This window comes from Pelodiscus sinensis, chromosome 2, assembly GCF_052426305.1.
Source record: "Pelodiscus sinensis isolate ZL-2025 chromosome 2, ASM5242630v1, whole genome shotgun sequence".
NCBI lineage: Eukaryota > Metazoa > Chordata > Testudines > Trionychidae > Pelodiscus > Pelodiscus sinensis.
Genome location: NC_143053.1, coordinates 46,403,639 through 46,429,337, shown reverse-complemented (window position 1 = coordinate 46,429,337; position 25,699 = coordinate 46,403,639). Strand labels below are relative to the sequence as shown.

At 40.3% G+C, this 25,699-nt stretch overlaps 1 protein-coding gene across 2 annotated transcripts in view; it reads right to left on the bottom strand.

Annotated features, from left to right (window-relative positions):
- Nucleotides 1-25,699, bottom strand: part of MMP16 (matrix metallopeptidase 16) — a 262,877-nt gene that overhangs the window by 106,134 nt on the left and 131,044 nt on the right. For both annotated transcript variants that reach the window (XM_006112976.5, XM_075920430.2), the window contains 2 exons: nucleotides 25,266-25,388; nucleotides 2,938-3,242 (listed from right to left, as the gene is read on the bottom strand). In XM_006112976.5, the coding sequence (XP_006113038.1) occupies nucleotides 2,938-3,242; nucleotides 25,266-25,388 (428 nt within the window). The remainder of the gene's footprint in view (nucleotides 1-2,937; nucleotides 3,243-25,265; nucleotides 25,389-25,699) is intronic.

Sequence of the window (25,699 nt, the reverse complement as noted above, 5' to 3'; positions counted from 1 at the left end):
GCTTCAAAATTAGGATAGCCAAAACAAAATTTATGGAAAACAGAATAACAATGTATTAAGGTTTTACTAGCACTCCAAGAAGTTGTTTATCTCTTTTGAGGTAGACAGAATTCAAATTGCCATCATTAGCAGTGCAATATACTGTGGAAAATGAGCCTTGTACTTATCAAGAGGGTCCCTGATTTGCATTTTTGCTAAATAACCAAGCTGTTCTGTTTCCCCTCCCTCCCTCCCCCAATCACTGTAGAGCCGTAGGACAGGAAAGAGAGAGAGAGATAAACAAATTTAGCTAAGTAATACGTGCAACATTTTGGGGAGAGTTTAAAAAAATATGTCACTGATGTTCTATCTTTTATCATTTTTTTAAATGTTATACAGACTATACTAGATAATAACTGTACTACATCATGCAAGAACAACTATATTAGTAAACCATAAAATATAAAGGAATAAATTGTAGTTCAACAACAGGATATCCTTCTCAGCTTCTCACTTTCAGCACACTGAGCCCTTGTGCCGCATTCAGACTAGATTATATATCATCTCAACAGCCAATCCACCAGTCACCAAAATTTCGGAGCACTCTTATTTTTCTAAGAGAATTATCTCTTTTCTGTCTCACAATACTGTGGAATCTTGGTTAACGACACCAGTCTGTTTTGTTCCTGACAGTATGTTCCATTGTAACAGGAACAATAATTTATAAATGGATGCACAAAAGCACATGGGATATTAATTTTACAAATGCAAATTGTGAATAGATAATATAAAAAAGTATATGGATTTTCATGATATAGCAGTTTACCCTTGTTCATGATACAGATATCAGGATCTTTCCTTCTAAGCCCTGGTCTAACTTGTTATTTCAAAATAACAAGCTGAGTATTCACACTATCAGGCCCACTATTTCGAAATAAGGGACTGGTTATTTTGAAATAGTAACTCCTGCTTTCCACGAGAAATAATGCTCCACTGCTGCTATTTTTAATAACCACTCCCCAGAGTCATTCAAAGTAATTACTCCCAGTGCTTGCTCTAAGTTGAGGTAGCACATCCACATTAAGGGAGCCTGCCTCAGACTTATTTCGAGACTTCTCTGTAGTGTGGACACGCTATTTTGAAATTATTATATTGGGAGTTATTATTTCAAAATAAGTTATTTCAAAATAATTTCCTAATATAGACATGCTCTAAGTTACCTTAGGGTGTGTCTAGACTACAGGGTTTTGTCGACAAAAGTGGACTTTTGTCGACAAAACTATACCTGCGTCTACACTACCGCTGAGTTCTGTTGACACAATGTCGACAGAACTTAGCAGCTTTGTCGACGCTGGTAAACCTCATTTTACGAGGCATAACGCCTTCTGTCGACAGAGTTCTGTCGACAGAAGGTGTTATTGCATGTAAACTGTCCTTTGCGTCTACACTACCATGTCGACAAAGCAGTTTGCTTTGTCGACAGAACTGAATGTAGTCTAGACGCTCTTTGTCGACAGAAGCTTTGTCGACAGTATCTGTCGACAAAGCTTCTGTCGACAGAAGCCTGTAGTCTAGACGTACCCTTAGACCTTAGTCCTTACCCTAGATATTAGTCCATCCCATGCTTTTCAGCACATTGGGCTACCCACATTCTCCATGCTTGTTTATCAGCTGCCATGTGATCTAAATTTTTCTGTGTCATTAATAATCATATCTTCCAAGTCATCCTAGGCCTACCCCTCTTTCTTGTTGGATTTTCTGGCTTCCAACAGACAGCTATAATTGGTAATTGGTTATGATGCATTTGTAACACTTGCCCTCTAACACTGTGTCTAGACTACACTTCTCTGTCGACAGAGAGATATAGATTAGGCATGTTGAAATTGCTAATGAAGCGGGGATTTAAGTATCCCACGCTTCATTAGCATAAACATGGCCACCGCTTTTTTTCAAAACTGAGCTTTTTCGGAAAAAAAACAAAAAACGGCAGTCTAGATGCGGATCTGTCGAAAATAAACATAATATAGTCAAAAAAAAAACATGCATGAAAGGCACATTATGTAAATAATTCAATGGTCGGATGAACTCGATAGTTCCTACAAGTAATTCCATCTATCTTTAAAGACAAACAATAATTATGTAACTTACATTTATAAAAATCATTTAATGTTTAAGACCCTAACAGACCACATATTGATTGATATATTTCTACATTAATAAGGAATTAGGGGATTACTGATAGATCCTTAGGTGCACAGGAAAGTATGAAAATCATCATGGGTGGTTGGTAATTGGCTGGCTTGGAGATGCTAGCCTTCAGCCCCACTTTTTCCACCCAATATGCCCACTCAGCTCCTATTGTAACTGCTGGCCCCTGTCCCACACCCTAGCCCCCTTCCCCATAGTGGCACTGACTGGCCCCTAGCTAAGGCTAGTGTATCCTCCATCCTGGGCTGCCAGGCAGCCAACGCTGCATACCCCCAGCCTCCCCAACCCCAGATTGCTGGGTGGCCTCAGCCTTTCTGGCCCTGGAGTGCCAAGCCGTCACATGGCCCCAGACTTCCTGGCTCTAGAAAGCCAAGTGGCCCCAGCCTTCCTGGCCCTGGAGTGCCGGGCAGCAACATGGCCTCCTTCCCAGCCCTGGAGTGCCAGTTTGCCAGGCAGCCATACATTCCCCAGATTTCCCAGTCCCAGAGCACTAGAAGGCTGGGAATCATGGACCATGCTGCCGGTCCTGGCACCAGTCCGCCCCTTCCTCATCCAGCTCCAGCATCTGACTAAGGTAGGTTGCAGGGGGCCTGGCGTAGGGCATAGCATGCGAGGGGATACCCATGTCTGTTTAAGTAGGCAATTCTTTCTCTTGCCTTTATTACCTGCCACCCATGGAAATTGTTTTCTGATTTTGGAAATGAACACCATACTTTAATTCACTATTTTTAAACAGAAATCTGCTCTTACCATCATGATTAGGATTTCCCAAAGTCCATGGCTCATCTGAGTCAAAATGAGTGTCTCCCCCAATTCCTGGTCCAGGGAAGTAAGCATGGGCCAAAAATCCTCCCTCCCCATCAAAGGGAGAACTGTCTCCATGAAAACCTGATGCAAAAATGATTGTAATATCCACGTCCCTCTTGCCATTTTCTAATTCAATGTAAGGAACTTCTTCAAATGTCAGAGGAGTTACATTCTGCCACACATCAAAGGCACGGCGAATGGCTTTGCGGGTTTCAGCATCCCCTACTTTTGGAGTGACGTTCTTTATGCTGAAATAAACAAATAAACAAATTAATTTGATAGACTGCACAGTGACACAACTCACATTCATTTTATTCTTATTACTGCAGGCGTGGACATAGACAGCGCTAGTCAGGCATTATGTCCTCAGAGAAAAATAGTTTTAAATAAATAGGTGAGAAATTACTGCATTAATCTGTCCACTCTTTTTATACAAGGCATTATGGGTTAGTTATTTGATTCTCAGCAGTACAGAATTCTTATTCTAAGATCATTAAAAATATTGTATGAAGAAAAAAAAGGCTTAACAGTGGGGTAACTGGATTAATCAACCTCTGGTCATTTATCTCTTGGAACACAATTAAAATCCAACTCAGCCAAAGGACTGTATGTCATTCTGATAAAAAACTACAAATGTTCCCAGTTTAAATGAGATTTTAATTTCTTAGTGGTTACAATTAACAACAGAATGATACCATACTGTGACCACTAACCAGAACTTAAAAGACTTTAAAAACAATTCTTGCTACATTCAGAACTACACAACTAATTCCTAATTAAAAACATTTTCCTCCATTTCATTACAGGTTAAAATGTCCTTTTGCTGTCTTGTTAAGCACACAATGACCTTCTGTTAAATTAAACAGTCTGCGGGAAGAATCACTTGTCAGGAAAGTTTGAGCTACTGCAGGAGACCGTACTGTTCCAAGACCATTTGTTCAAAGCTATTTCATCAAAAGCAAGTACTCCATCTTAATTTCTATGAGAAATGTGCAGAATTCACAAACAGTGTTGATTAAAATGAGTGATGGTGGGAAGTACATTGCAATGGAATCTCTACCAAAATATGTATTTAAAATTAATAAATGCATACACACAAAGTCCAAAGTTAATAATATGGAATCAATCCAGTTCCCCACCACTATTCAAAACACATTTTTACCTGATATACCAGCCATTCAAGCCCTATTTTGCCATCCTTTTTGTCTGTATTGGAACTATTGCATTTGGATGAATACTGCTGATTAGATATGTGATTTATTAAATGTGTAGCAAAGATTTTAAAAGATATACACTTTCAGAATACATTGAGTTCCATAAGTTTTCATTGTGATATGTTGGTGGATAGGAAAAATATTTTATGAATTAAACTGGAAAGATCTGTCTTTGGTGTTATAAAATGTGTTGATTTTATGATGTTTAAGCTAGTGTAGGTGGAGTTTTAAACTCATATGTTCAGATAGTTTATGAGACAAGTAGATCATCTATTCTGATCCTGTGCATATCACACCCCATTATATTTCATCCAGTTACAAATGTATCCAACCCAATAACTTGTATTTGGCTGACTACAGCGTATCTTCTAGAAAGATATTCAGGCTGATTTCAATGCATCAAGACATGAAGAAACCATCACTTTTTAGTTTGAGTGACAGATATGGCAGTTACCAGCAATAACCTGAACAATATGTGTTGAATTAAGTTTAAGTGCCATAAGAGTTCATTATAAGGACAAAAGAGGGGCCATATTGAGTAAGACCAAAATGGCCCACTCAGACCTGTATCCTGTCTTCTGAGAGTGGCCAGTGGACTGCCTCAGTTTACCCTAGAGCCAGTGCCAGATTTTTCAAAGGGAATAAGCAGAAGAGGGCAGTTATCAAACAACGCATTCTCTGTCAGATAGTCCCAGATTCTAGCCGTCAGAAGTTTAGGAACATACTGAGCTGGGGGGCTGCATCCCAGACCATCTTGGCTAATAGTCATTGATGGTCTTATACTCCATGAACTTATTTATTTTTTGAACAGCTGTTTGTGCATCATGTGAAGAATTACTCCATTATTTTTTGTTTTAAAACTGCTGCCTATTAACTTCATTGGGTAACTCTTTCTGTATGTTTTTTATGAGAAGAGGTAAATAGCATTTCGTTATTCACTTTCTCTACACTAGTCATGATTTTATAGGCTTCTGTCATATCACCCCTCAGTTGTCTCTTTTCTGAGCTGAACAGTCCCAGGTCTTTTTAACATATATTTATATGGAAAGTGCTTCATACCCTTAATAGAATTTTGCTCTTCTCTTTTAACAATATAAATATTTACAGTATTTTTGAGATGGGGTGATCACAAGTACATGAGGTATTAAATGTGTGGGCATATAATGGATTTATGTAATGGTATTATGATATTTTCTGTTTTATTATCTATCCCTTTACAAATGATTCCTAACATTGTTAGGGTTTTTTTTTCCCCACTGAGGCTATTCATTGAGATGATCTCAGAGAATATTCCACCATGACTCCAAAATCTCTTTTCTGAATGGTAAAGGCTAATTTAGATCCTATCATTCTGTATATATAGTTATATGTTCCAATGTGTGTATCACTTCACATTTAACACTACTGAATTTCTTTTACCCTGTTGTTTCCCAGTTTGCTGAAATCCCTTTGCAATTCTTCATAGTCAGCTTTGGATTTAACCACTCTGAGTAATTTTGCATCATCTGCCAATGTTACCACCTTACTGTTTACACCCTTTTTCAGATCATTTACAAATATGCTGAAAAACAGGTCCCAGTACAGACTCCTGGAGGAGGGACCCCCACTTTTTATCTCCCTCAACTATTAAAACTGATAATTTATTCTTCCCCTTTCTTTTAACCAGTCTTATCCCATGACTGTTTATTTGCCTAATGCCTTTCACAAAGATTTTTCTAAAAATCCAAGTACACCACATTCACTCGATCACCCTAGCTCAGAAGCTTTTTTGAATCTCTCAAACAATTCTAAAAGATGTGAGGCATAAAACTGTCTTGTCCTCATAACTGCCACTAATCCTACCTCTGTGTCATCCACAAATTTGATCAGCAGCAATTTTATGTTTACTTCCAGAAGTATTGAGCTCAGTACTGACCCTTCTGAAACCTCAAAAGAAATTTCTCTGTCGGTGATTCCCCATTGACAACTACTTTTTGAGATCTGTCAATTAGCAGTTTTTAATTCACTTAAGAGTATGTTCTATTGATATCATGTAGTCCTAATTTTTAATCAGAATGTCATGTGGTATTAAGTGAAATACTTTACAAAATTCTAAGTATGTTATAGCTACACATTTATCAACCAAATGTGTCCCCAGAAGGAATGAAATCTGAATTGTCTGACAACATCTATTTTTCATTAAACCATCCTGACTGGCATTTATTAATCATATTAAATATTTCTTGTAACAGCTAACAAAGAACCTGATCCTAAAATGAGCTATATCTGAATGGATCCCTAAACCTTTGCAGAGTCGATTGCAAGATCAAGGCTATATTAAGATATTTTGCTGTGTTATTTTTATATTACTGTTAAAGTGTATGGAGACTTAATATCTTGAATAGGAAGTGGTATTTAAAAACGCCTAGCAATGTGTTGTTTAGTAAGCTTTAGAGGGCAAATTTAAACTTCTGGGGGAGTTGTGTAGCAGATGGGCTAATAATGAGTGAGGATGAATGATATATTGATAGGAAATTGGCTAGATCCCACAACTAATAATTTCCAGAGTTCCTAATATTTGATTTTTGAAGTAAAGAATTTCTTTGTAAGAATATGAATTCCACTGAAATGCACTTTTGCATGTTGTGATAAAGATTTCCTTTTTTACATATTAGACTTATTGATCAAAAGAACTTCATAGAAAATACAAATGGTCTTGGGGTATATTTGGGCCTGAAACAGACTAGTAAATCAGTTGGGAAGCTTGAGTGAAGAGGGCTTTCCCACTGACATCAAGGAGCTTTCGATCAAGCCATTAGCGTATCAATTTGCTGAAGAATCACTGAGGATTTTTAGAAGACCAGATTTTAGTAAGGGTTAAACTGCAGATATTAACACAACCTTCATATTAGAGCTGCTAGCAGCACCTCCAACTTTTTTTTTAATGTCCAAGATTTTTGGTTTTTAAGATGCAACTTCTGTTCAAATGCTATATTATAATTACATTTTTCAAGCAAATGTTGAAGAGATATAGTTTTAGCAGGATAGTAAACCATCATTGATCTGGTAGCAGATGATACTATGCTAATGTTAACCTTCAGAATATCGGTGAGTCACAGAGGTTTTCACTCAAGTCACACAGTAGCTACACTTATGTCTGTGAATGGTATGGAATTTTCCTTATAAAGGTTGCAAACCTTAGGCACAGTGGTGTAAGTTAAGTTTAAAAAGAAATGTTTAATTTTGAAATGACTATTCTAAGTGTATTTGAGTGAGACGTTTAATGTTATCTTAATGCAGCTTTTTGTGTACTACATTAAGAATTTTAATTTCACAATTACTGTACATAGGTCTGGCGCTGATTACTGAACAACAAATGGTGCAGGTCAGTGCAATATTATGCCACTTTCACAAGGGCTAAATTGCACATTTTCCATCAGGCTGTAGCTATGAAGTTATTTCTGATAGTCTTCCAAACCCTAAATTAAAAAAAAAAGTCCATTCTTTATGGTTTTTCCACAACATACACTTCACACTAGAACAAAAGGCATTGTTGGTTTCCAAAATAACTTTACAAAGGGGTGAATTATATTTAAACATATATCTTATAAAGAAAATAAGAACAACTATTTATTTATATCATGGTATCTTTTGAAGTCTTCTTTCATAGCTTCTGTGTTTTTTGAAAGCTCTTATCAAAATTGTGGTTTTTTAGAATGCATTCAACACTAGTAAACATGCCTATGACTGATTGCAAAGATCAGATTTTCATCTCATTTTTGCTGGGGTAGATTCAGAGTAGTCCCATTCAGATTCTGGCTTAAAATATGCAACACAAGGGGACACTGAAAAAAATGTGTCTGCATTATATTGACAAATACAGTAACTGAAAGAGAAAACTATCATCCTCGTGGAAGCAACAAAACCATTATCTAAATATAACCTTTTTTGCAAGCATCTAGGTGTTACAGCAATGGGACTTCATTTTTTACACATGGCTGAAATAACATATTAATAAGTGAAAGGACCTCAGAACTGTCCTATAATACCTACCTAGAACTAAATACATTATAAACCCATTGATCACATGCCCTGGCTAGCAGAAAGAGACTGTTGACAACTACACACACACACAGGTACAAGAAAGCTTAGACACAATGAATGAAACCTACTGATGCAAGAGCAAACAGTAGGGCTGTGTCTAGACTACATGGCTCTGTCGACAGAGCCATGTAAAATAGTTTACTCAGCATAGTCAAAGAAGTGGGGATTTAAATAATCCCCGCTTCATTAAAATAAAAATGGCCGCCACACTGTGCCGACAATCAGCTGATCCGGCACAGCGCGGCTGTCTAGACGCGGCGCAGTTGACAAAGGAAGGCTTTGTCGACCGCTCTGGTAAACCTCGTTTCACATTCAGACCTGTCCATCTTCTTCCAGAATAACATAGGTTCTGGGGTCAGAGTTATGAAACTTTTAACTCTAATCATGAGCTGATGACATTTAGTAATTGTCATGTAATCACAAATAACAGTGAAGTTTTGAAACAGGAACTTGAATCACAAAAGAGGGACACAATTATAAGAACTATTACAATTCCATGTGCTAGATGAGGCTTTATTGTTGATGAAAGAGGTTCCAAACAAGGACAGAATTCAGATGGACACCATTACTTTTTATCAACACGTAAATTGCTAAATAGTCACTCTTTGTCAGTTTTGAAAGGAAACTGTTCTCAGATACCAGTGGCCATATAACTAATAGTATATCCCATCATGGAAGGGGGAATCCAAACACCCCAGGAGAACCTGCTTCAATACAGAGGGAAAAACCCTTCTGATCATTAAAGAATGCCATGAATGCAGGGGACTGAACTTGATTCTATGAATTCTAACCCACACTTGATGGCGATCATATTCGATGGGGGTTTTTCAAACATCCTTTTCAGACTCTGCCATAAAAACAGATGCAAAACTTTCAGACATTTCCATTGTTTTAATGATCAGCACTCCCAGCAACACAGCTTTCAAGATCCATGGGTCCTGCATATGCCTATAACAACATGTGGTGTTCCCCAACCAGTCAGTAAATGCCCCCAATAAAAATTATATGATGAAACAAGAGAATCACTAGGCCCCCAAATGAGCTCACATAGAAAAAATAATAAAAAGTTCCCATGGGCAAACACTTTTCACAAAACCGTTATTCCATGTCTGACCTCTTAGTCTCCATCGCCAAAATAAACTTGTACAATGTCATCAAAAGATTAGCATGAGTGCTTAAATTTGCTAGACACGAAACATCATGGTTTTAATAAAAACACTGGATTCAGGGCATATTACAACAATCTGTGAACCACTAACTCCTCCTGTTTTGTTCTATAACTGGAGAGGAGTTTACAGGCCATTTCATTTTGAATGGTCTCTTGCAAGATGCATTATTTATGCCAGACAATCAGATCCACCTCGTATTTAGTTGTACCACTCTGAGTACCTTTCCCAGCTGTAAAAAATGGGCTGTATTGCTTGAAAACTGTCTCTCACCAGCAAAAGTTGTTCCAATAAAAGAGACTACTGCACCCATCTTGTCTCCAATATATCTAATACAGCAGAAGTCAGTGTTTTGTTGTTGTTCTTTTTTAATACTAAAAGTATTTTCAATTTGGTACCTGCTTCAGGCACTGAAAATTTTGAATCCGTGTCTTTTGCTCATGAAAGTATAAAGTTTTCTTCAGTGGTTTGAACCTATCAATGCTGTGTGATTTCTACAGATATCAAATACCATGTCTAAAGGGCTTTCATGTTGACATTGCTAGCCTGAGTAATTGATTTTTGTTGACTTTATAAAAGCTTCAGGTTTTCTCTCCCACTCCACCCCCAAAAAAGAAAGGACATCTTCATCTTTCAGTAACAGATGTTTGTTTTCTAAACATTGTAGCAATTCTGGAGGCATCATGTGCTAAATAATTAGCTCTTCAGGACATATATCACCTGAAGATTTGGAATCAGTCAGTATAAATCCAGAGATCATATATTTCCCATTATACTTCAGCATTTTCTTTTTCTTCTTTCGCTATCATTAACATAGTTTCCCGCTGCCCATATGTTAATTGCCACTGAGTTTCTTATTAAATGATCATCCATCTTTCTGAACCAACCCAAGCCCAGAAGGGAATGCCAACAAAGCCTGATCAAAGCCTGTGATGTGTGCATGTGCAGCTATCACAACAATTGTTCCAACTCAGTGACACGTTGTCTTGTGGTCTGTGAGCATGGATACTTGTCTGTTGTACTTAATAAACAGATATTTGAATGGGGTTTGACATGCTTTACCTAGTGTACATTCAGTATAGAGATTTAATATTTTATTAGCAGGGTCTCCAGTGGCCTGCTGTACTCATCCCACTGGATCACTAGGTAGAGTTCTAAGGGCTATCACAAACTCTAAATTGACAGTGCTGAGATGGGGAACCAATTTTTAAAAATCATTTAAAATTCTTTGAATTTTCCCTTGACACACCACCCCCGCCAACAAAGACTCCCCACCGTGAGCCCTAGTACCCAAGCTGGGAAACTCTGTTCTAAAGAAGTGAAAAGCACAGAAGGATCACAGTGTGGGATATTTGTCTGAATGTGCAAAAAAGTCTACTTAATCCATCACAAGGGATCAACCAGTTCTAGATCCACGCTTGCTATGAGAAGGTTAACCTATAATGAAATTTAAAGAAGGGCTAAATCTGGGTAACTTGTTAAAACCTTATCTTTTCATGGGTTTTCCATCGGTCCAAGCTAATCTGAACTGAATACCATTTTTGATTCTCTTGTCTCACAGCTTGTCTTATAGAAATAAATGGATTGCCTCTGGTCACATACAGATTTCATTTTATGCCACTATTTCCCCAGAGGTAATCTTCATCAAGTTATTTCATTAATATTTCTCTGCTTTGAGTTAAGCTTTGGCTGAGGCCTCTTTCTAGTGTAATTTTGATAACTCTTTGTAACCTAAAACCCTTTTTCAAATAAAGTGTGATCTTGATTCACAAGTTACACAATCAATTGGTTAAATCCAAACCAGAGATAATGCCTGCAATTTTCCTCTCTCAATCACAGTGCTGCCATATTGGAGAGTGACTATAATTCCTTTGCCTTTTCTTCTCCAAGAATAATAACCCATTAAAAATGAGAAAGGAAGGAAGGAACAATTAAAGGCTATAGTTCCAGTATCCAAACCAAGAATAGCAAAACACACTAGACAAATACTTTTATTGAGCAAATATTTTACAAACCCTGAAATTCAAAACATACTAGCTCATTTAAAATGTGTAAAAGTTCAGAATAAAACTTTTAAAGTGCACCTGTGTTCCAGTATTTTATTAATTCAGGATTGCTGAAGTAGGTAATCATTAAAGAAGTGATAATTGGTGACATACAATTGAGGTAAAATCAGCTAACTTAAACAAAGATGTAGTAAAAAGGAAATATTTTTCTTTTATTAATTAGTTATGTTCTTCCACAATATAATCAACTTAATTGACTGTTACACATGGATCATCTTGGAAGTACAGTTATCTTGCCTCTCTCCATAGCTCAAATTTACAGTCAGCATGGTAATTTTATCACCTTTTTATATATTACATTTGCCTCTCTACCCCCTTATTAATAGACTAAAATTGCTAAAGTATAAAACAATGGATCCTTGCTAACACAACTGCAATACAAAAAGGGTAAACAACACCTTTTAACAAATTACATTTTGGGCAATCAATATGCTGTAAGGTAAGGGAAGTTATACTGAACCAGCATACTGGAATTAATAACCATTATACGATATTGAGATCTTACACTGTGAGCAACACTGTGGCATCTTGGGCTAGAAGACACTAGAAACTTGTTAGTATATTATATTTCCAATGATCAAAATAGCAGGGGGGGAGATGGATTTTATTTGGATGAATTTGGACAATCAAGATAGTGAAGGGCTCATTTGCACTACCGCAAGCAAGTGACATCCAGCATAAAAGAGGAGTATCAGTAATATATAGTGGGGTATCCATTCCTCCACTCATAAGGAAAAGTTATGCATGCATGTTTAATTTTAAAAATAACATCTTTGTGGCTTAGCAAGAAAGGATGTCAGAAGAGTAAATCTCAGTTGAATTGCAAAATGGTGAGGTGGAGTGTCATTCTAAGCAATACCATGAAAATAAAGGCAACTATTACAGTAAAGTATCAGAGGGGTAGCCGTGTTAGTGTTAGTATAAGGTGCCACAGGACTCCTCGCCGCTGTTACAGTAATACTGCCATAATGATATCATGCACCTTCACTTTGAATAGGTTCTTTCATATACACTGTGTTCCAAATGCACTGAAAAGTTAAATGATTGAATTTTAAAGTTAAGATTAAAAACCAATGAAATCAGAGAGATAAATAAATTATGAGTCCACGGAAAGAAGATAAAACCTGTTTCTTGACAAGAGCTGAAGTAAGTGGAGATTCTAGAAGACACAGATATGGAATAAAGTTGTTTCGGCATGTAGGAATTGTGCCAACAGTGGTGAGATTTTATACAGAAAAGGAAGAAGTCATTAGTAGATAAGCAGATGAAGAGTGCAAAGAATATTATGCATGGCTCATTATATAGTCTGCAAGAAGCGCACAGAGAGTTTTTACAAAGAGTAAGGGCAATTTTGTACTGGATATTAAAATGAGGAGCAACTGAAATTACCTGAGGAAGAGGCTTATGTGTTTACCTTTGTAGATTTGAGAAGGTAGGCTACAGCATTCTACAGATGCTGAAATATGTTGAATTGGGACTTGGGGAAGCCACAGAGATGGAAGTTGGAATAGTCAAGGAGATGAAAACATGGATGATGACTTCAGCTATATCCAAGTAAAGGCAGTAGCAACATGCACAGTTTTTTGTTGTTATGGCAGTTTAGATAGGAAGATTTGAGACAGGAGCTGTGAATGGAAAAGCAAATTTTAAAGTAAGAATGATATAGGCATTACAGATATTTAGGACAAAATGGAGGTCAACATTTAGGAAAAAGTTGTGTTTTTGATCATAATTGTTTTGCCAAATAAAAAAAAAAGAGTCTTTTTCTTTTGAGACATTGAGGTGAATTAAAGTGAAATAAACCCATAGCTTTGTTTAGTGAAGACAGGAACATGAGTAAGCATGGAGAAGTTATTAAAGAAACTCAAAGATACACAAAACTGTGAATCATCTGTGTAAAAATAGTAGATATAGAAAGAGGAGGTAATTTAATGGAAAAAGTATCTGATAATTTAATGGAAAAAGTACATAGGAAGAAAGCTGAAATTTACAACTCCATTTACAAGAGGTCTTAGCAGACAAGAATTGTTTCTCTATAGGCTAAGGCTATGTCTACACTACAAAGATAAATTGGAAAAACAAACACAACTTTCTGATTTACTTCTGAAAGAGTCTTTTCCAAAATTTAGCCTGTCTACACGGGGCCAAATTTCAGAAAAAAACCCTATTTTGGAACATCTCTTCTTCCTCATAAAATAAAAAACACGCATCCGCTTTTCTGACATTTTTTCAGAAAAACAGATGCATTCCTTGGAAGTGGCAGAGCTTTTCCGTGATACCATAGGTATCCCAGTAAAGCTTTGTATTGTAGCCATAGGCTGAGGGAGAATGGTTTGATAAATAGGAGACTAATAACACAAGGGCCCTGGAGTATAGGCATAGCTCTGCTGGAAGTCTTGGAGATTAGAGAGAGCAACAGAATTCAAGTACAGGCAGTCCCCGGGTTACGTACCAGATAGGGACTGTAGGTTTGTTCTTAAGTTGAATTTGTATGTAAGTCGGAACTGGTACATATTTTGAGGGGGGACGACAGGGAGCTGGAGTTAGGTGGAAAAGACCCTGATTCTCATACAACTTCCTTATTCTAAGAAAAACACATACTGTTTTGATATGAAGGTAATTTTGGTTGATATTTTAATTAAAAATTGATCATAAGTTTCAGTGTTTCATGCTATATCCAAATCTTCCTTTTGGGGTACCTGAAAGATCCCAGTTATTCATTTAATAGTCAGAATCTTTGTTTTTTATAACTAAAAAAAGTTTACTCAATGCATATTACTGTTCCAAACAGAATTTGCTACAGATGGTTCAGTGAAATGGGTATTAAGTGTAATCAATAGTCATTGGAGAGCACAGTGAAATAGATACAATCAAAGCTGTTGTTGTATTCTGCTGAGCAGAAAATGGAAATCCCTTCCTGTGAAGTGTGTGTGTGAATTTATCCACAGGATTAATTTTAAAGAAAAATTCTGTGTTGGGAACAGGAGTTTAGCCACAGGTGGGTCCTCATTGTCCACTCACCCACTTTGCAACCAGACCCATCCCCTCAGGGCTTACCCTGTTCCACTCCAGCCAGGGTGTGGGGTTGAGGCTTATCCTCTCTTCCCTTCTGCCCTGCTCCTCCCCATTCTTGCCCACCCACACTACTGGATAATTTTTCAGCTTCACCTCTGCCAGGCTGGAAGGGACTTGTTAATTTCACCTGATGCTAACAAGATACTTGCAGCTCTAGTGCTGAAGAGGGAAAGAGCTGTTGCTCCCAAGGTGGGGACTGTAATATAATGGGTCTCACTGCCTGCTGCTCCCTAGGAAATTAATTTTTCCTCTCTGGGGTGCCCCCTTTTGCCTGGTGTCTTGTTCCCCCCAACAGACCCACGTCCTCCGCGGCGAGAAAAGCCGCTCCGCGTCTCCTTGGTCTGCTGGGGGAGGGGGCCCTAGCTCCGCGTCTCCCTGGTCTGCCGGAGGTGGCGACAGTGGGGGAGGCCCCCCCCGTTTGTAACTAGGGATCCAACGTAAGTTGGATTGATGTAACCCGGGGACTGCCTGTATACCCAGAACATATAATCAATTTCAAAGCATGTAAGAGTTCGAAAGTGTTTGAAGATCCGTTTATCTGCCCACCCAGATGTTCATGACCTTGAGGTAGTATAAAACAAGCATTTTCCAAGTACTGCATTTTCCTCTTTCAGAGAAACTTCAAAGCTACATATGTAGTCACACATACTTCCATACAAGCTTTTAATCACTCTCTCCACATATGAAGCTATCACTATTCAAGAGCATGTTTCTAAGCTCCTTTTCTATACTACTTACGGTGAATGCTTAGTGACTGAGTAAACTAAATAAACTCAGATGCTTAGGGCCAGACGTCCTACACGTTGCAAGCCACAGACCCTCACTTACCCTCTCCTATAACAGGCCCCTAAGCTTTAGCTGCATTACTGAAGTCTCTTAAAGCAGTAGTGAGCAACCTGCAGCCCACCAGGATAATTTGATTGCAGGCTGCCAGACATTTTGCTGATGTCTACTGTCCACAGATACCATGCCCCACAGCTCCCAGTGGCTGCTGTTCACCGTTCCCAGCCAATGAAAGTTGAGGGATGCAGTGGCCAGCATGTCTCTGCAGATCCTTCACCTGTAGGTGCTGCCCCCATAGCTTTGATTGGCTGGAAAAAGAAAATCAGGGTTACAGGGGGACCATGCCTGCAGATGGTCAACATCAACAAAATGCCTCATGGCCTTCAGTCAGATTACTCTGATGAGCCACAAGTGGCATGGGGGCTGCAGGTTGCCTAATATTGCTTAGTAGTTATACAAAACCCACCATTTGCACTAGTTTAAACTAGCAAGTGACCCATGCCTCATGCTGCAAAAGGCAAAAAAGAAAAACCCACAGCATCTACCAATCTGAGCTGGAGGAGGGAGGAATTCCTTCCTGATACCAAATATGATGTTCATTTAGCATTTGAGCATATGGTCAAGTGCCCTCAGCTTCAACTAACCTCAGCACGCAGGATCCCTGAAAAAAAATCAATGTTTAATATTTTCCCATGATATTTTCTTTTTTTAAAAAAAATTTTAAGAAAAGATGTTCACATCTGTACAAATGCCACACCTCGGTGCTGCGGGGACCAACCTGACAGCACCCCAGCTGCTCTACCCCATGTGTTCCCAAGTCAGCCGCTGCTGAAACTGATCAGTGGGGAGACAAGCCCCGTTCGTATGTAGGGATCCAACGTAAGTCGGGGACTGCCTGTACATTTAAGAGTAATCTGTTTCTATGCAAATTCAAAATATTTGCTTTTTTCCCCAGTGTTAGTTGCACTTCCTGAAACATTTACTTTTCAAATAGTTGAAGTACTATAGTCTCTTCCTATGTTTCTTCATTTAAGGGGTATTTCCTGAAGATTTAGCAAGTAATTCTCTCCCCCTATTCCAGCCATTTAGAGCTGCTCCAACAGTAGCAAAATCTGTTAGCTGACCAGGGGAGAATTTCCTTGCCATAGGGTAGCTCACAATTGTGATTAAGTGGTATAACAGGCCCCCATAAAATTTCTCCTTCACATCATACTCTGAGCAGACCTCTGACACAGAAAGAAATGACTGTGGTTTGGTGATACAGAAGAGGGTAACATTTCTAGGATTTGATCCAGTGCCCAATGAAATCAGGGTCCACCCCCATCAGTTAAATGAATTCTGAAGAAGAACTGAACAATTGATGTAGAACAATCAAAAACTGTTTTAAACTCAGGAACTCAAAACAGAGCTGCAAAATGGCTTTTAATATATTGCAATAACTATGAGTAATTCTGGGTTAAAAGTAAAGTTTTTAATTTTGTCTCACATCTAATGCTTAAGTTCAAATTATAAACAGTAAGATTACCTTTCTGAATATAGATATTTTATGGTTAATAATTCCCCAATGTGTTTTTTCTAACCAAATCCACCTTGACATTCATTGTTATAAAGATGAGGATTTTATTCTAATTGATTTATATCAGAGTATTATGTTCAAAAAGTTCAATGGTTTATTTCCTGACGCAATAAATGGAAGTTGTTATTGTGACAAGCTCATAAAATATCTTCATATGAACTGAACATTGTATTAAAAAGTAAAACAAGCCCTCCCTTACTAAGTACCAAACATTTTTTCTCTCTCACTCAGTATTACATTCATTCAATCACTGGTTATATAACAAAACCCCAAAGTAAAAGACAAAACAAGGTTATACAATATTGGTCTCTGGAATGGTAAAATAGTTTTATAGTACTCTGGACCAGTGATTCTCAACTCAGTGTAGACATATCGCTGGAGATATGCAGATGTCTTCCAGGGATAATGACTCACCTAGATATTTGCCTAATTTCACAACAGGAGACATAACAAGCACTAGTGAATTCAGTACAAAATAAAATGTCATGTATATACTGCTTTATCTATATATATTTTAGAAAGTTTATGTCTGTCTGTCTGTCCATCTGTGAGTCTGTTCATGAAATCCTCCTAAATGGTAAGAGCTAGAGCCACAAAATTTGGTATTCAGTTTCCTCTTATACTCCTGAATGATCACAAGGGGCAGCAAGTGCCCCAGCACTAGGGAGTATCTGCTGGCCAGAAGAACAGACCTCTGCCACCGCGGGTACGGAGAAGCCGGCGGGCAAGCTGGGCAGAAGCCCCAGGCCACCCTCGGGAATAGCCACGGGCTGCCTCTGCCCTGAGCTTTCCCACCCCCCTCTCTACCTCAGGAATGCCCTGCCCTGATTCCTGCACCCTACCCCATACAGAGTCCCCTACTTCCTCTCTGATGCCTGCACTCTCTGCATCTCCAGTCCTCTGCCCTGAGCCCCTCCTTATACCCAACCCTATCTCCTGTATCCCCGATGCATCCCAATCTACTGCCCTAAGCTCTCCAAATCCCTGGGTCCCTGCCCTAACTCCTGCGTTCCCCCAAACCCTCAGCTTTGAAGGATCTGAGCAATGCCCGGTATGTCTTCTAGTACACAATACACTATAATTGTGATTTATTAGTGATTTTTTCAATAATAGCATGCTGTGACACCTTTGTATTTTATGTCTGATTGTAAGCAAGTAGTTTTTAAATAAGGTGAAACTTAGGGGTATACAGGACAAATATGACTCCTGAAAGTTTTCTTGAAAGTAGTCTTGAAAGTTTAAAAGTGATTGCTCTGCATTCTCTTTAAATGCAGACTCCCCTGATAGCTAACATATTCAACAGACCTCAGCCCATAATAGACGGGTTTCTCTCTTGTGTAAAATCCCTCTATGTAAAAGATAAAACTAACCACAGCACCAACTGACCCTGGTCATTGGCAGTCGGAATGAAATCTGGTATCTCTAGAGCTTAACAAATGAACTTCTACTGCCTGAGCTAAGAGACTATCATTAACTATCATTGTTGCAAGCTCATCAAAATCTCCCTGGTCTAGCCATGTCTAGCAGGGGACAGAATGCCACACCCGCAGACATAGGCAACTGGATTACTAAACTATTCAGTAAATACATTTATGTAATTGGAAAGTTATGTTACAGAGGAAGAAAGAGGGAGAATTTCTAAAAATGGAAAATACAGATTCTGAGCTAAGGACTGATATGAATGTGTAACCCACACACCTAGTGGGTGTGGTTCACTGTCCCCTGTAGTGGCACTTATACCACATACAGCAATAAAGAATGAGTGAGCTCTATAGCCAAATTGGGAAGCATCTGGCTTTGTAACTCAATCTGTAATGGCTCCTATACTAAGCTTCAGAAGTCCCAGGTTTGAATCTGCCTGGTGGCAGTTACACATGCACTTCATTCTTACTATTTTCTCTTGAAGTCTCAGCCTTACATGTCTGCTAAGGGCCCAAAAGAACGGCCATACTGGTCAGAGCAAAGATCCGTCTAGCCCAATATCCTGTCTGCTTACTGTGTGCTGAGTGAAGAAAAACTTCCTTTTGATTGTTTTAAATCTGCAGCCTATTAATTTCATTTGGTGACCCCTAGTTCTTATATTGTGGGAATATATAAATAACTTTTCCTTATTCACTTTTCCATACCAGTCATGATTTTATAGACCTTTATCATATTCCCCCTTAGTCTCCTCTTTTCCAAGCTGAAAAATTCAAGTTTTTTTTAATCTCCCTTCATATGGGACCCATTCCAAACCCCTAATCATTTTTGTTGCCTTTTTCTGAACCTTTTCCAATTCCAATATATCTTTTTTGAGATGAGGTGACCACATTTTTACACAGTATTCAAGATGTGGGCATACTATGGTTTTATATAGAGGCAACAAGATATTCTCTGTGTTATTTTCTATCCCTTTTTTGATGATTCCAAACATTCTATTTGCTTTTTTGACTGGTGCAGCACACTGAGTAGACGTTTTCAGAGAACTATCCACAATGACTTCAAGATCTCTCTCGAGTAGTTGTAGCTAAATTAGTCCCCATCATATTGTCTGTATAGTTGGGATTATTTTTTCCAATGTGCTTTACTTTACATTTATCAAGATTAAATTTCATTTGCCATTTTGTTGCCCAATTACTTAGTTTGGTGAGATCTTTTTGAAACTCTTGGTCTTAACTATCTTGAGCAGTTTGCTATCATCTGCAAATTTTGCCACCTCACTGTTTACCCCTTTCTCTAGATCATTTATAAATAGGTTGAATAGAGAACTGGGAGGTTGACTTCATCTCTGTATAAGCATCCTATTTGGCTCTCTATTTCTATGGAAGTCCACAGGAGAGAATCATGATCATGTCTTTTTGATATGATATTACTTGATTCCATGACACAGATAGTGGATCTACCACTGTTCCTGTGGCAGCCAATGACTTCAAGTGAAAGCTCTGAAACCATTTTTACTCTGGAATTGTTAAAAATCTACCATTATGCTTCAGCAGGGATAGTTTTTAATTATCACTTGCACCGCAGTCTAATACTAGTAATCACACCAGTTTTGGCATCTGTCAATAAAGATACACCATCCTAATGAGAAAATTATTCACATGATGTTTCACTGAATATGTCTAAATTTCCATGAAACTGCTTCAACTTAAGCACTGCAATAGTCTTCCAAGGGAGACTGTAGAGCCTCCACCATCGGAGGTTTTTAAGAACAGGCTGGGAAAACACATCAGGGATGGTTTAGATATGCTTGGTCCTGCCTCAGCCAGCTGGAGTAGATGTCCTCTTCAGGCCCCTTCCAGACCTATATTTATATGCATCTACATATGATCTCAGTTATACTCATTATTATTAAAGGTATGACCATTTAATAATAAATAAACATTTGATTTAAATGCAGCACCAGAAGATATGTTCTAGAAATCACAAACCAGAAAGTAAACAATGGAAAATCCAGTTGTCACCTCTGCAGCTCAGAAACCTTCTTAGCATTAAAACTGATGAGGGTCAAAGGCTGTATCTCAAGAAGAAACCCACATTAGAGCTTTGGAATACAGGATTTTTAGATGTCTAGGAAGGAATGATGATCTTACACTGCTCCCACTCAAGCCAACAGTAAAAGCCTCAGAAGTTGAACACTTATTTTGGGGATTCACCTTTGTCCTGCTTTTATGATTAATTACTTGGGTGGCAGAGCAAAATGATATTTTAGTTGAAGGATTTTAACAGGGCATCAAAATGGTGCAATGGGGTGGAGAATTAGTCCCTCTGATTTGAAATTTGAGATTACCAAGAGAAGAATGTTAGTACGTCCACACACAAACACTCTTTGCATTTGAGTCCCTAAATGAAGAAGTTAAAAAGTGGAAAAACATAAAGTAATATATTTAGACATACTCCTGCTAGGTGCTGAGCACTTCTAGTATCATAAGTGGCGAGGAGTCCTGTGGCACCTTATAGACTAACTGAAGTGTTGGAGCATAACCTTTTGTGGGCAAAGACCAACTTCGTCAGATTCATGTCTAGTATCATAGACTACAATACTCAGCAATAATAACAAGACCTACTTATTCAAAGGAACAACTCACTGATACAGGGAGAAAGTTTCCTTTGGCAATTGAAGTCTTAAAATCAATATTGCTTTTTTGAAAGACATCCATTCTCAGCTAAAAAATATGGGATTGATAAAGGAGTGACTGAGTAAACTTCTATGGTTTGTTTTTTGCAGAAGTCAGGCTAGATGATCCTAGGACCATTGTGATCTTAAAATCTATGTATCATCTAGTACTATAAATGTCAATCTTAGTCAATGAATCTTAGGATGCATTTATCCCAGTCAACATTTAGTGCCATGGTGGATCCCCATAATCCAAGACAGATTATGTTAAATTTCTAGGGAACTACATACAAATCTCAGTTTTGCTGACAATTTTATGGGCCACATTCTATGACATTTTTTGGCTGCCATTATTTTTTGCATAATTTATTTTATTTGCCAAGCCAAGGTCAGCTTTGATAAATATGCAACACATTCTGTAAACTGCAAGTCACATGGAGAATTCCACTTATACATACAGGCAGTCCCCGACTTACGCGGATCCGACTTATGTTGGCTCCGCACTTACGAACGGGGCTTTCTCGCCCCGGAGATCGAGGTAGCGGATTGCTACCTGCGAGCTCCAGGGCAAGAAAGCCCCGTTCGTAAGCTGCTCCGGTGCCCCTGGTCTGCTGGAGACCGTCTCCAGCAGACCAGGGGCACCGGGCGGGTTCCCGCGATTCTGAGGCTTTGCCAGAGCAAAGCCTCAGAGACGCGGCACCCCACTGCCGCTGCTGCTCTGCTCCCCATGTCCCTGGTCTGCTGGGGGGGGGGGCGCGGATAGTGTGCCCCCCCAGCAGACCAGGCTTTTGTTTTGGACCCTGGAGCAGAGCAGCTGGTCACTTTCAGCAGTGGCTGAATCAGGACGCCTGGGGCAGAGCAGCTGGGGTGCTGCTGGGTTGGTCCAGTAGCGCCGAGGGGTGCTACTGGAGCAACCCAGCAGCACCCCAGCTGCTCTGCCCCAGGCGTCCCCAAGTCAGCCGCTGCTGAAACTGACCAGCGCTGACTACAGGAAGCCCGAGGCAGAGTTGCTCTGCCCCAGGCTTCCTGGAATCAGCGCTCATCAGTTTCAGCAGCAGCTGACTTGGGGAAGCTTGGTTTTCTTAAGTTGAATCTGTATGTAAGTCAGAACTGGCGGTCAGTTTCAGCAGCGGCTGAATCTGGACGCCAGTTCCGACTTACATACAGATTCAACTTAAGAACAAACCTACAGTCCCTATCTTGTACGTAACCCGGGGACTGCCTGTATATGCCTTCATGACTATTACTGTGTGGGCATAAGACCCACCAAAATTTAATCCAATTCATTTATATTTTGAAATAGACCTGGTGGCACCTGCATTTGTATCTACTGCCTCTCTCTAACATCATTTGCATATTGAAATTACAGACACCAATTTCATTAGACTGTGCCTGCATTCAAAGTGACTTTGCCTCAGAAGTTGCCAAGAAGGTTGAAAGAAACAGTGAAGTGGGGCATTTAGGATTAATTTGGCATTGCAAGCTTCAAAAGCATTCTTTTTAAATGCAGACAATCTAAATCCAAGAAAGTCATCCTTTTGCAGGATGTGAGTACTTCAGGGATACTGATCTGAGGAAGCGGGTTTTGCCCATGAAGGCTTATATATATACAGGCAGTCCCCGGGTTACGTACAAGATAGGGACTGTAGGTTTGTTCTTAAGTTGAATTTGTATGTAAGTCGGAACTGGTACATATTGTAGGGGAAACTCTAGCCAAACATTTCTCCAGAGCTCAGTTTTATTCTCCCACACCTCACTTCCCTCAGTCCTTTATTCTCAAGCTGAGGTGTCTGCTGAGAAAAGCCGCTCTGCGTCTCCCTGGTCTGCTGGAGGAGGGGGGGGGGGGCGCTAGCTTCGCGTCTTCCTGATCTGCTGGGGGGAGGCAGCTAGTGCGGGGTTCCCTCACCCCATTTGTAAGTAGGGGTCCGATGTAAGTCGGATCCATGTAACCCGGGACTGCCTGTATATATATATACACATATATATATGTTAGTCTCTAAGGCTAAGTCTACACTATCAGGTTATTTCAAAATAAATTATTTCAAAATAATAATTCCCAAAATAACTATTTTGAAATAAGCTCATTCCTCTTCACAAGAAGGAGTTAGTTCAAAATAACAAGCCCATTATTTCAAAATAACAGTCTTGGTAGTGTAGATACTCGCTTTGTTATTTTGAAATAAGGGAGTTATTTCAAGATAAATCCCTGCTGTAGACATGCTCTAAGACAGGAGTTCCCAAACTTTTTGACACGGAGACCAGTAAATCCATTCATGAACTTTTGGAGGACCAGTAATGTTCATTTGCATATTTGCATATTCATTAATCAAATTATGAATATTCAAATACGTTGTTTCTGGTCCTCCCAAATCTCCCAGTGCCAGCTTTAGCAAAGCTTTTGATATGGTCACCCACAATATTCTTGCCAGCAAGTTAAGGAATATGGATTGGATAAATGGGCTGTAAGACAGACAGAAAGCTGGTTAGACCAGGGTTTCCCAAACTTTTTACTTTAATTGGAACCCTTTTTTTTCAGTTCTGCTTTTTGCAGCCCAAAAATATAAAAACATGAAAAACAAACGAAGAAAATACCAGACATATAACATGTCTGGTATTTTCTCAGTAGGTAAGTTGTATTATTATTAGATGTATCAGTTTGTAGTTTCAAACTGCCTGGCTGGTAAATGTGCTCAGGCTGCATGAGTGTGTCTACCAGCCAGATAGTTCGCAACTACTCGAGGGGTTTGTGTGTGTGTGTATGTTGGGGGGCCGACGACAGTAGAATCCCTGTGCCAGACTAACTCATGCTTTGTGGGTGGGTGGGGAGAGGGAATGGGGTCGGGTCAGTCCCACTCCCTGCAGGCCGATTCACTCCTCCCCCCTGCTCCTCTTGCTGTGCCTCTGGCCAGCCCCACTTTCCCCAACCCCCTCCCTGGCAGCCAGTTGTCCCCCGCTTTTCCTCCCAATCTCCCTTGGCCAGCCCCGCTGCCCGCGCCCAGCCCTCCTTCCAGCCGCCACTCCTCCCACCCCGCCCACATCTTCCCTGGCCAGCTCCCTGCTCGCACCCCCCAGCAGCCCTGCTTCCACCGGCCCCTCAATATCCCCAGCCTGCCCTGATTCCCCCGTCCAGTTCTGCTTCCGGTGGCCAGCTCTCCCCTCCTCCTCACCCCAGAATCCCCTGGCACCTGCACCTTCCCTTAGCCCTGCACCCTCCTAGTGCCTCCTTTTCCCCTAATACCCACCCCCTCACCAGTCTCTGCCCCATTCCCCTCCTGCCCCTCTGTGCCCTCACACACAATTTGTTCCATCCTGACTTTCCTCATGCCCACCCCTTCTTTCAAGCCTTCTCCCAGCGACTGCCCCTCCAGCCCCCAGTGCCCTTCCCCTCTCCTCTCCTCTCCCAGCATCACCCTGTCCCCCCTCCCACTGACACCTCCCCCCCTGCCCTTTTCCTCATGGTCTGCACTTGGCCCCCTGGCATTTGTCTCTCTCTCCCGCACCCCTGTCTCTTGGTGCCTTTCCCTCCCAAACCCCTTCTCCTTCCCCCCCTTTCCCCACCCCTCTCCTTTCCTTTTCGCCGCACGAGCCGGTTCCCACCTTCTCTTTCCCCGTGGCGGAGCCGGGGTCCGCACTCAGGCCCCGGAGGCCGAACCCGGAGCCAGCCAGGCCCCGCCACACGCCATGCGCCTCGCGCGGGTTTCAAAACCCCGGGCCGTGACGTCACATCCTCCCCGCCCACGTGCAACGCCGCGCATGGGCGGCAGGCGGCGAGGAGGAGCCGCGCGCGGCAGAGACATCCGGGGCTGAGGGACGCTCTGGGGTTGGGGCCGGAGAGGACGTGCGGGGGGGGGGGGGGGGCCCGCTCCAGGCAGAGCCGGGGAGAGACCCAGCTCCACATAGCGCTGGAGCAGGGCCCGGCTCTTAACTCGCCGGCACTTCCGGGTGCAGGGGTCCGATTTGACGAGATGGGTCAACCGGCCTAAGGGCCAGCAGCCACCAGGGTTTGGGAAACGTTACCGGGCCGCGGACCATAGTTTGGGAAACGCTGCCCTAAGATGTTACTGCACTACTCATTTTCAATATTTCTATACTACACATCAACATCTTGACCATGTGCAGTACACATTTAGAAAACCGTGTCTTACAAACATTTGTTTTCTTTTAATAAATGCTCAGTGATATCACTGAAAGCTTTATTGATTTTTTTTGTACCTGTAAGTGATATGTTTGTGTTGCCACTTCTGTCCTGTTAAAGCATATCGTTTTCTACGAATATTAAATTTGGAGCTCCCTCTTCTCTGGTCAGGCACGCCACAGCGAGGTTTCTTCATCCAACTGCAAAAATCAGAATTGCAGTATGTTATCAGTTGTTTACAGGCCAGAAAGCAAGTCAAAACAGACTTATTCAACAGACAGCATTATCAGCACTTCTTAAAAGTTACACATTATTCACTTTTACATTTACTCAATTGTCAATTTATTCAGTTATCACAAAATGAAAATGTACATAGCTAAAGCTTTTTTTGTTGGGGAGGGGGAAGGGAATAATATGGGCATCAGAGCTTCACCACCTCTCATGCCATTCAAATGTAAATTCCTCTCCCCATTATTTTTATTTTTTTCTTTCCTGCAATCCCTGTATAATA